The 12192-nt window shown below is 53.2% G+C and overlaps 1 protein-coding gene across 1 annotated transcript in view; it reads left to right on the top strand.

The window, feature by feature from the left end:
- Positions 1-2294: 2294 nt before the first annotated feature.
- Positions 2295-12192, top strand: part of PLXNA2 (plexin A2) — a 182901-nt gene continuing 173003 nt past the window's right edge. The window contains exons 1-2 of the mRNA XM_080824370.1: positions 2295-3497; positions 8849-9031. Coding sequence (XP_080680496.1) covers positions 2310-3497; positions 8849-9031 — 1371 coding nt within the window. The 5' untranslated portion in view covers positions 2295-2309. The remainder of the gene's footprint in view (positions 3498-8848; positions 9032-12192) is intronic.

The raw sequence follows: 12192 nt of genomic DNA, 5'->3' as shown, positions 1-12192 counted from the left end.
TGATCTTAACCTCACACCGTGTGCTTTGGTGCTCTCTCTGCTACCAGAACTTTCTTCCTCCAGCCACGGGCTAAGCATGTATGAGGCGTCTGTGCTGTGGCGAAGGCAGGAGTGTAATGTTCAGCTCAGGGCCAGGGAGTCTGAGGGCATACTTTCTAAAAGACCAAACCCCAAGTGCAGGGTGGGGACACTTCCACGGCCTTCCTCACAGCTCTTCAGGGGACATTCTGCCCTCCGCGTGGCCAGAGGAACTTTCCTACCCAGAGACAGGGGCACGGCCAGAATGGTCCCTTGTCATTCCCGCTCCAGCTGGAGAATGTGAGGCTTCTGTTATTTCCTTTCCACAGCTCCTCTTGAGGAATTCACGTCCTGCTACCGGCCCCAGGACGTCACTAAAAATAACCTCTGGTTTTCAAACCGAAAGCCCAAAGCCCTGTCTGTCGGGAGGCTTTGCTGGTGCGCGCGTGGGGCCGGAAGGGCTGTGTCGGAGTCGCTGAGGTCAGCCTGGGCCTCATGCCGCTGTTGCCTTCCTCTTTCCAAGGAAGCCTGGGGCCTCGTGAGTCACCCCAGAACACCCCAGTGGAGCCTGGTTTGAGGAGGGTGGTCAGGTGGGGCCTCCCTCTGGCTCCATGGTGGCTGTCAAGGCCTCGAGGAGGAGCGTTTCTAAAGATACAGAGCAAAACTGCAGATTTCCGTGGTGGAGTCTGTTCTAATTCAACCCCATTCCAGCCAGATTGGGGTGAGGGGGGGGTGGCGTGCGGGAGGGACACGACTCTCCTAAGCCGCCTTGGAGCAAATTCTCCATCCTTGGTTTGGGTGTTTCCACTCCTTTCCAGAGTTCTGTCTGGACTTGTCTGAGAAGGTTGCCGGACAGTCTGTCCAGCTAGAGAGCAGATTTCTCGGCCAGACAGCTCACTGCCTCCTCCCCCCGCTGCCGCCACTGCCACTGTCCCTGTCCCTGGAAACCAGAGGCAGTGCTCTCTGAGATGGGACAAACTCTACTCTCCCATGCTCTCTGCCCAGGAGTCTGGAAGCTCCCACGGGAGCCCCACCCTGCCCTCCTGGCAGCTTCCTTAGAATACAGAAAAGCTTTCAGACCTGGGGGTCAGAGGGGAAGGAGCAGAGGAGACGGGACAGGAGAGTGACTGGACTTTAGGCTGGACAGGCACAGACTTCACGCATCCTTAAACCGTCCCGGGGCCCCCGCCGTGGCTGGAATGAGAGCGACCGTCGACTGGTCTCCCTTTGCTTCTCCCCACATGTTTGAAGCCGAGAACTCTTGCCCCGGCGGCTCAGGCCAGAGTCAGGGAGCCAGCCCCCCTCAGCAAGGAGGTCGTTCCTCCCATGCTTCACCTGGGGAGAAGCCGAAGTGGAAGCAATTTCGGCCAGGCCTGGCCACCTGCTCACTGGAGCCGTGGTGATGCCATCCCCTTGTCCCAAAGCAGGGTCGGGGGGAGGCGTATTCACTCTTCTCCCCAGGGCTGGTCAGGCCCCTGAATGCCACACGTGAGAACCCCAGTCCTGTGAGGCTCCCCGTATTTCACTTTTCTAACAAGTTTCAACAGCTGACGCTCAGGGATTCTCGTTTCTGGAGAGGACGAGTCTGGGGGCCATGGGGGGCACTGTTTTTCAGGATGAACAGCTCTTCTCCTTCCCTGTGGAGGACAGAGCCTGAGACGGCACTGAAATGCAGCAGTGCGAGGGGCTGGGTAGTCAGAAATAAGAAGGAATTTTATTGGCAACATCAGGCTCTGGGAGTAGTTGACCTGGAGAGCTTAGAAGAGGGCCTTCTAAACAGGCTTTTCAAAAACAGGAGAAATTTCCACTCGACCGGGAGAGGACAGACGTGACACCTGGGTAGGGAAGACCGGCTTTAGTGCCGACACTCGGATCGACTGGCTGGGTGGACTTAAACAGTCTTTTAACCTCTCTGAGAGATTAAAAAACGATGTCTTAAGAAGACAGAAATAGAGATGCTCTGTAAAGTTAAAAAAAAAAAAAAAAGAAAGAAAGAAAAGTATTTTACAGCATCAAGGCTGGAGACCAAAATAGATAACAGGATTCCCTGAACATCCCAAAGACGGGGAAAGTATATTAAAAATAGAAAAACCAAAATACAGAAGGAGGAAACTCAAAGCTAGCCGGGATTGGGACCCTGGGTCAAGCCATCCTCTTCCCTCTTCGCAGGATTTCTTTTCCCCTCTGACCACTCTGCCTTGTGTTTTCCAGAACCATGTGAGGGCCAGCCCAGGAAGGTGGAGTAGATGAGAACTGAGAGGCTCAGTGTCCTCCTGCCCGCCCCACTCAGAATGGAACAGAGGAGGCCCTGGCCACGGGCTGCAGAGGTTGACAGCTGGTCGGTGGTCCTGCTCTCCGTGGTCTGGGTGCTGCTGGCCCCTGGCGCCGCCGGCATGCCTCAGTTCAGCACCTTCCACTCGGAGAACCGGGACTGGACCTTCAACCACCTGACGGTGCACCGAGGCACGGGGGCGGTGTACGTGGGGGCCATCAACCGGGTGTACAAGCTGACGGGAAACCTGACCATCCAGGTGGCTCACAAGACGGGGCCAGAAGAGGACAACAAGTCGTGCTACCCACCCCTCATCGTGCAGCCCTGCAGTGAGGTGCTGACCCTCACCAACAACGTCAACAAGCTGCTCATCATCGACTACTCGGAGAACCGCCTGCTGGCCTGCGGCAGCCTCTACCAGGGGGTGTGCAAGCTGCTGCGGCTGGACGACCTGTTCATCCTGGTGGAGCCGTCGCACAAGAAGGAGCACTACCTGTCCAGCGTCAACAAGACGGGCACAATGTACGGCGTGATCGTGCGCTCGGATGGTGAGGACGGCAAGCTGTTCATCGGCACCGCCGTGGACGGCAAGCAGGATTACTTCCCCACCCTGTCCAGCCGGAAGCTGCCCCGCGACCCCGAGTCCTCCGCCATGCTCGACTATGAGCTGCACAGCGACTTCGTCTCCTCCCTCATCAAGATCCCCTCCGACACCCTGGCCCTGGTCTCTCACTTCGACATCTTCTACATCTACGGCTTCGCCAGCGGGGGCTTCGTCTACTTCCTGACGGTGCAGCCCGAGACCCCCGAGGGCGTGGCCATCAACTCCGCGGGGGACCTGTTCTACACGTCCCGCATCGTGCGCCTCTGCCAGGATGACCCCAAGTTCCACTCGTACGTGTCCCTGCCCTTCGGTTGCACGCGGGCGGGCGTGGAGTACCGCCTCCTGCAGGCCGCTTACCTCGCCAAACCCGGCGACTCCCTGGCCCAGGCCTTCAACATCAGCAGCCACGATGACGTGCTCTTCGCCGTCTTCTCCAAAGGGCAGAAGCAGTATCACCACCCGCCGGACGACTCTGCCCTCTGTGCCTTCCCCATTCGGGCCATCAACCTGCAGATCAAGGAGCGCCTGCAGTCCTGCTACCAGGGGGAGGGCAACCTGGAGCTCAACTGGCTGCTGGGGAAGGACGTCCAGTGCACCAAGGCGGTAAGGAGACGCTCCCCTCGCCCTCCTCCTGATCCGCCACTGGCCTTCCATTTTACCGCGGGTGACCCGTGGTACAACCTGTTCCCGACCACCCAGGGCCTCAGATGAGAGGGGTTTTAGGTTCACGTTATCTGGTTATAACCAGGAACACAGAGCCTGACCTAGACCCAACACTTGGAGTGTGTGTGTTGATCCATTGAGTTGTTCCAAAAATGCATAGCGGGTGCCCTTGTAGGCCCTGCGGGCTTCCACAGTGACCCAGCCCGCCAAGCGCCCTGCCTTCGTGGTGCTTTCATGAGTGAGGGGAGACAAAGAAATACCTAAGAGGTGTAGGCTGTCAGACAGCAGTAGTTACTGTAGAGAAAAATAAAGCAGGGAAGAGGGAGGGGCTGTACCCAAGAAGATTGGTTCATTGAAAAAGTGGCATTTGAGCAAAGACTGAGGAAGGTAAGGAAGTGAGTCATGTTGATATCTGGGGAAAACATTCCGCAGAGGGAGCGGCAAGGGCAAAAAATTCAGGGCGTGCTTGGTGTGTGTGAAGAGTAGGGAGCATGTGGGATCGGGGCATGTGGGAAAAAGGATGGTGAGTACTGAGGCTGGTGGGCGATAATGGGAGCCAGATTGTGCACATGGAGGGCTTTGTAGACCACTGGGAAGCCAGGTGCCGGTGTCAAGTAGTCAGGGAGATATGTAAGTCAGAGGAGAGGGAAAGGAGTCAAGCTGGACTGGTAGACTGAAAACTCGGGAAAAAGAATCCAGAGTCTGGGCAAAGAGAAAAGATGAGAGGAAGGGAAGCTTGGAATCCAGACCTAAGGGCAGCAGATACAAGAACAACAGTGATGAGCACTGCCCTGACAGAGGGCCGGGATGCTGCCATCCAAGTGGTCACCATGATCCGTCCATCCATCTGTCCATCCCTCATCCATCCCTCCCTCCCTCCATCCATCACTCCTCCATCCACCCATCCATCCATCCATTTAACAAGAGAGTATTGAAGATGTTCTGAGTGCCTAACACTGTCCCGGGCACTGGGGATGCACACGTAAAAAGATGTGAAAAGTCCTCTCACATGTGTCATAATCTAGTGGGAGAGAGAGAGGAGAGGGAGAGAGAGGCAGATACTGGCAATGTAATACAGTGGCTAGGAGTTTGGGCCTCAGAGACAAAGATCACAGTCCAAATACTATCTGTGCTGCTTCCTGGCTCCAAAAGTAATTTAATGTCTCTACATTATCATCTGTGAAATGGGGATCATAATGCCTACCTCATGGGATGATCAGATGAGATGATACATGGCAAAGATTAGCACCGCATTAGGCTTACCATTGTTCGTTACCTACTCGGGTGGGTGACAGGTGCCAAGAGAGATTCTGTGCAAAGTGTCGTGGACTCTGGATCTGCAGCCTGGGGAAAAATCTGAGACCAAGGGCCCCGCATGGCCTTTTGAGTACCCTAAATTGAGGGTGCCCGCTCCTGGACCCAAAACCACTTCCTGAAGTGAGAAAACAGGTCGTGCCTCATCTGTGCTTCTGTTCACACCGTCGTTTGCTTGGTCTGGTAAGAGAGTGGTTAAGACAGTAGACTTTGAAGTCCAGCGGATTTGTATTTTAAAATCAGTTCTACCACTTAAAACACTGCGACTTTGGGCAAGCCATGTGTTTGGTCTGAGCCGTAATGTTTCATCTTTAAAATAGAGATAATGATACCCTCTTTTTATGACTGTTAAGGAGATCAAATAGAAAATGTATATAAAATGCTTAGCACCATACTTGACACATAATAAGCATTCAGTAAATGGCAGCTAAAATTGTTAATATTAATCATAATAACCCAGAACCAGTTATTTGCTCTTACTTATTTCACTTTTATTTTTTTAAAGACTTATTTATTTATTTATTTATTTACTTATTTATTTTAGAGAGACAGAGAGAGAGAGTGCACAGGGGCCAGAGGGGCAGAGGGAGAGAGAATCTCAAGCAGACTCCTGGCTGAGCACGGAGCCCGACGAGGGGCTCGATCTCACAATCCCGAGATCAGGGCCCTGAGATTGCAACCTGAGCCACAACCAAGAGTCAGATGCTTAACAGACTGCACCACCCAGACACCCGTGTCATTTCACTTATATTAAATGAGGAGGCTGAACTAGATAGTCTCTAAAATTCTTTATTCTTTATTCTGTAATTTATGGTCTCCAACCAATCAGGAGAGGTGGAGAGGAAGTGCAAGGGTTAACCCCCTTCCAGAGTGCTGCCTGGTTCCCAATGCCCAGCAGGGGCCTTGTCAGGAGGAAACTGCTGATTCCTGCCTGCTTCTGAGCCAGAGTGAAGAGGAAGCCTACACCCTTCTCTGGCTCCAGTGGCTTGCAGAGAGACAAGCCCGGGCTAGTGACCAAAGAGCAGCAAAGGCACTGGGAGAGAGGTGACAGTAGGTGGGACCAGGACCTGAGCAAACAGCCCCTCATCGGCCCCCCTGTCCCACCCCTGACAGTCATGGTCATCGGGTGCAACCTTTGCAGCAGTGCGGGGCAGAGAAGCTGGAATACGAGTTGCTGCTTAAAATCCCGACAATCTCAGGAGTCCCAGACCTGGGGATCCAGAAACATTTGGTGGCCTTGGGGAGGGCACGGGGTGGGTCAGTGAAGCTGTGGTCCCACGGTTTAATTTTAGCGTAATCTCTGGACTAACGTGCCTCAGATGAAGGGCTTGAGCTTTGTGCCCCGAAGAGGGATGAGGAAGAGGACTGTCACTCACCGAATGGGAGCTGTGTGCTGAAGGGCGAGCTGGGCAATTGAAGTGTTACCTTATTTGATCCTCGGCATAACCCTATGAAACATTTAGCAGATGGAGAAACAAAGGCTCACGAAGACTAACTAAATTGCTTACATCTACACAACTCTAATGACAGAGCAGGGATTCGAGTTCCGCTCAGCCCATACGACTTCTGAGTCCAAGCTCTTTCTGTCCAGCCGTGCTGCTGCTACGGGAAGCCATTTCAGTTCTGGAGATTCTAGAATCAGGAAGGGTGTAGAAAAATCCACAATCACAGCCATTTTTTTTTTTTTTATTTTGCTGTCATTTCTCAGAAATGGGCTTGGTCTCTGCCTGTGCCCAGACTCTGCAGCCTTACCAGCCCCTGGAGAAAGTGGGAAGGAAACTGAAGCCCTGAATCGAGGACTTTCGAGCTAAAGAAAGCTTGACCATCACTTGGTCCAATCCTTTCGCCTCACAGAGGTTCAGAGAGGGTCTGTAACATATCCAGGTCACATGGGTGGATAGTGGTAGCAACAGGACTACAATTTAGATTTCTTAAGTCTTACCAGGGTACCTGCTGCCTACAGTGTAGGGATGAGAAAGAAAAGCAGAAAATGTAAAAAGCAGCAACTGATTCCACCAACCTGCCTTTCTTGGGAGCTAGAAATTTCCATCCTTGGGTCTAGTGCTGTGCTAGTAAACATTAAATAGCTGGTTCTATGCAGGGAGAGGGGGTGGGGTGTGGACACTTGATTAGAAGCATTTGGTGATTTCCAGGGTGTAAATACTCCCACCATGGCCAAGTTCGGGCCACCAGTGTGATGCTACTGACTGCAGACAGGTGCACGGTCATCCCTCATGAGCTGTCCAGCATGCCACTGCCTCACTCCCTTCTTGAGGAGCTTATGCCTTCTGCTGTGTCTCCCTTTTCTCTAGTGGTTCAAAGTCATCCTTAACCTGAATGTTGGTCCCTTTGCTAAAGAATGCATACATTCACACACACACACACACACACACACACACACACACACACACACATTCTCACCGTACACTCAGACACACACAAGAGCAACTCCACCTTTCCCACCGGAGTCGGGGCAGCTGCTTTCTGGAGAACACCAAGGAATCACAAGATTCCTCACGAGGCTCTATTCCCTTGATCTGAGAAGGGAGCAGAAGGGAAGTCCCCGGTTTAGCCATCACATGCCCTGGCTCATAAACCATTTTTTCCAAGGAAGTCAGCTGTCAGTGAGTGATGCCCCAGCCTGTTCTTCCCCGGTGAGGGTGAGAGGAGGAAGCTGAAGGGAGCAGCTTGCAGGTTTCTCCCTAATGCTTTCTATGTTTCCCACAACAGTCATTTCCTTCCTCTTTTGGGATGCCTTTTCAGACCCAGGAGGAACAGTTTCTCAGGGCTCTTCCCGGCCCGGGGTCTGCAGCCTCTGCCCACAGGATTCCTGGTTAAACAGTCAGCCGGAGCATCTCAGGGGACCCATCGTGACCCAGCCCCAGGCTAGGAGCTGTGCCGGCAAGATGAGCCCCTCGGCAGCCCCCATCCTTAGGAAGCATGTGGTCTTCTTCTTTTTCTTCTTTTTTCTTGCAACTGAGTGAGATCTTAGAAATAATCCATTTACTTTCCCATTTAACAAGTCCAATAGAGTTCATTACTGTTCTAGGTTTACATAGCCACTTAGCAGGTGAGCAGAGGCCAGAATTCAGGTCTTTCTACTTTGGGGTAAGTTTATTTTTCATTGGCTCAGGGTGGTCTTCTTTCTAAGGTGCCCTAGTGTCTCCTGAAAGATACTCTTTATCTGGGCACACCAGCAGTCCCTTCAGACAGGAAGGAGACCACCTCCGGCATTGTCTTGTATTCCTGTCCCTGTAAACATGGCTGAAGACCTAGAGTGTACAGTAGCAGAAACCGTCATACAACTTAACAAAACTGAGGAATGGATTCTTCCATTTGCTCCTCAATAATTTTCTCAGAAAAATGGTCAAACGGTACGACAAACGAAGAAATGGAGGTTTATGCGGATGAAGTAACTTTTCCAAAGTATAAGGACCTGCCCCATATTATGATGATCCTTTTCAGTCTGTCCTCAGAGTACGGTCTGGTAAATGATGGGATGGCTTGCAGTTCCTTACACCCAAAGGGAGACGAGGCCTGGCAGCCCAAAACACAAACAAGAAACCCTCTCCAGCTGATAGAAATCCTGTGATGTTGCCTCCAGACTGAGTCTCCCCCGTCTAAATAGAAGGATATGGTCCCCAGGGACATGGAGGACCTGGAAATGACCAGACAATGAGTTTAAGCAGTCATCTTTCTAGATGACCCCGGATCTCTTGGCAGAAGAATGGATGAGTGGCTGTGGGTTAGTGCGAGGAAGCCTGCAGACCCCTCTGTCTGGTTTCATGGGAGCCGGTGTACGATTTATGAGTCATTTGGTGACATGTTTTCATTGGAGGCATGTGTTAGGTTCCTGAACCCCACGTGTGTACCTTCTGAGGCCTGGTGTCCTCAGGCTGGTGGTTGGGTGTGGGCTAGTGTAAGGAGACTGTCCTTCTTCCGCTGTCATTTACCCCGATTCCCTCCCTTCCCTCCAGCCGGTCCCCATCGATGACAACTTCTGTGGGCTGGACATCAACCAGCCGCTGGGAGGCTCAACTCCAGTGGAGGGCCTGACCCTTTATACCACCAGCCGGGACCGCATGACCTCAGTGGCCTCCTACGTTTACAATGGCTACAGCGTGGTTTTTGTGGGGACGAAGAGCGGCAAGCTGAAAAAGGTAAGAATCCGTGAGCGCAGACCCCCCAGTGTTGTTCAGCTGTTGGCAGAGATTTGATACAGGTAACTCTTCCTTTCCTTGAAGGGGGTTAGAATGGGCGGGTAGGAAGGGGTTAATTTTGTGGCTTGTCTTCTAGCTGCTTCCTCCAGCCGTGGAGGAGTGTCTGGAGAAGGCCAGCATGTTTCAGTATTGTCCAAACTTCACAGTATTAGAAAGGTACCTCAGCCTGAGGGCGGGGGGGAAAAGGAATCAGCCTTTATCTCCAAATCAAATAGAACCAACACTTTGACTCTCTGTGTCATGAATCACCCACATCACAAATCCCTCGCCACCGTTCAGAGTTGACGGCACTGGCCAGAAGTCTTTGTTGTGTCCAAAGCAGCTGGTCAAAGCAGGTGACTGGGCCCAATTCGAAGAATCCAGGCGTGTGGTGCCCGCGTGAGAAACCGCTGTCCTGCCTTTCCTCGCCTGCAACCGCAGACTCTTCCCCCGCCTTCCACTCCCCGCTCCAGACTTGAGGTGCCGGGAGGAAGTCGGTGTCTTATCTCGTGGCTGCCCCGGGCCCCTCTGCCAGCTGGAGGGCACTGGCTGGCCCTGGCTGGCCGGGGCCGGCAGCGCCGAAGGCCTCTGGCGCGGCGGGCTCGAGCCAGGAGCTTGTTCCTGCTTGTCTAGAGCTCAGGGTGCAGAGAGGAGCGCGGTCTGGTTCATTATGTGGGATTCCGGCAGCCACATTCTTTCCCTTTCCGGCTCATCCTTTCCCCATGCTCACCGTCCCGCCTCCTTTCCCCAGTCCTGCCACCTGTGGGCCGAGGCCCGTGCAAGACCTCGGCACATCTCACCCTCTCGTGTTAACACCCCCTGGCGGCTCTTTCCCCCACACCCATTTAGAGCCCAGGGAGAGAGGTCTTTGGGAATGCGGAAGGACGGGGGGCAGGGAGCGAGCCTGAGGAAAAGTTTGCGTGTTCGGCTTGTTCTGAGTCGCTGCCAGAGGAGGTGAGAAAACTGGTCTAGGTTTGTGTGGAGGAGCTCAGCTGTCCAGACAGCTTCTGGTTCTCACGATGCGAAGGCCCTTTAACCCTTTTCTGGCTCGGCTGAAGGTTACTGCTTGATCCCGTCCTGGGACCATGGACCTTGGTTTGGCCTTTAGGCCCATGGAAGAAAGTATGGATGTGGTTCCCGCGTTTGCCTTTCCAGAATCTAGGGGAAGGGGAGGGAGTTGTCCTACTGTTATTCTACCAAGATTTAAAAGCGGCATATTCCACTGGGCCAGTGTGGAATTCAGCGTGGGCCCTGAGCAGCGTGGGCTACTTCCCTGCAGGGTTATCTCCCTGTACTGGCAGGTAGATAGCGCCTTGCAGGGCGGCATTGGGCCAAGGAGCCTACAGGAGTTGAAGTCCAGCCTGAACTCTCTCTGTCAAGCCGTGTGCCCTAGGGTATCATCATCCACCCAGAGGGGCTCCCCTTACTAAGTCATCTGCCCACAGAGACCACCTTTTTCTCTAATGCACAAAGGCTTGCCAAGTGTCAGCGGTACCCACCGTGAGGCTGGCGCTCCGCACCTTCCCCTGTTCTTCCAGCGCCTTCACTCACCGTTCTGGATCATTTGTGTGACTGTTTGTCTCCTTTATTCTCTCGAAAGTTCTGTTAAAGGCAGGGGTCATGCTGCAATCATATTTATTTACCTCCTTCTGCCTAATTCTTTCACCAAGTGTTCACACATGGGTTAGGCCCCCAAACTGCTTTTGAGAAATAGAACCGTTCTAAGAAATCTTCGAGAGCATCTTGCCCGATATGTTCATGGCTGGGCAGGGAAACAGAGACCCTCAAGCCCAGAGACGAGGACAAGTCGCTTCTTGCCCTGACACTCAATTTGGCATCCTTTTTGCCCTAAGAGGCAGCCACGGAGCATGGGATGGAGGCCGAGAACTATCTTCAGGTCCAGGCTTGCCAAGGAGTTCAGCCAGGGACTCAGGCCTCCGTTCCGTCTGTCCTGGGTGTGCGCTCAGGAATGAATGGTTGCTGACCAGGTGGGTAAGGACTGGACAAGCGCAGGGAGATCCGGCCAGATGCAAAGGAACCCTCGTGCCGACCTTCCCAGTCAGCAGTGCCAGTCCCAGCCCCAGTATCTCTGTGCATCTTGTGCATCACACCCAGGGCACTGCTTGGGGCATCTTTCCCAGCCACACACCCAAGTTAGCCAAGCACTCTCTGCCTTGCTGGAATCCTGGTGGACAAGTCGTTGTGGAGGCAAGTCAGCGGGTTCAAGGGCAAGTCTAGGGGCGTGACTGCCCATGGCTTGTTCCAACCTGCAAGGTGGCCGCTCCTCCTCAGTCTTCACTTGGCCTTTCTTTGACTTGTTTCTATGAGCTCATATTATCTCCCCTTCTCCTGTGCAGCCCGCCCTTCCTTTCCACCCACACTCCTTTGAGGCACCTGATACTTACACCCTGGCTCCCACTGGCCTCCCATTTACCCACCCGCTTGCCCCCACCCTCTTCAGAGCATCAGCCCATGAGGAATTTGTGGAATGTCCCCAGGAAACTCTACCATGGTCCAGGCCCCATAGCTCTTTCAACACAGGAAGGAAAATAAAGAAAAAAAAAAAACCAGCTAAGAGTTTGGAGAGGGGAGGGAAGCAGAGTGCGTCAGAACTGGTCACTTCTTCCCTGCCTGACCAGGCGTCTGTCAGACTGTCCAGCCCTCAGCCACTACAGCCATCAGAACAGGATGTTCATGTGGGGAAGTGTAGAGGACACAGAGACCATGGCATGACCATGAGGGGCTCTTACATGCTGTGATGCATACTTGCTTATACACTGTTCTCTGCTAGACACTGGAGGAGCATCCCAGACGAGGCCTTCTGAACCCCAAGCCTGTGGAAGGAACAGGCAGAATAAGGATGAGCCAAGAACGGGTCATATCTGCATCAGCTAAGGGTCAGTGCACTGCAGGTGGGAAAAAGACAGGCCATGGCCCACCACAGGGATGAAATAATGGCAGAGAATCTAACCACTATGGTGCAATTGATCTTGAAAGCTTTACTGAGGAGGAAGAGTACCAGGATTTGGGACAGAGAAACTAATGAGTTGACCAATGGGTGAGAGAGAGAAGGGCGTTCCAGATCTTGGGTGCCACACTGAGAAGGTACAGAGCATGTACCC

This window comes from Martes martes (assembly GCF_963455335.1).
Source record: "Martes martes genome assembly, chromosome: 15".
Lineage (NCBI taxonomy): Eukaryota > Metazoa > Chordata > Mammalia > Carnivora > Mustelidae > Martes > Martes martes.
This window is presented reverse-complemented; position numbering and strand designations above follow the sequence as displayed.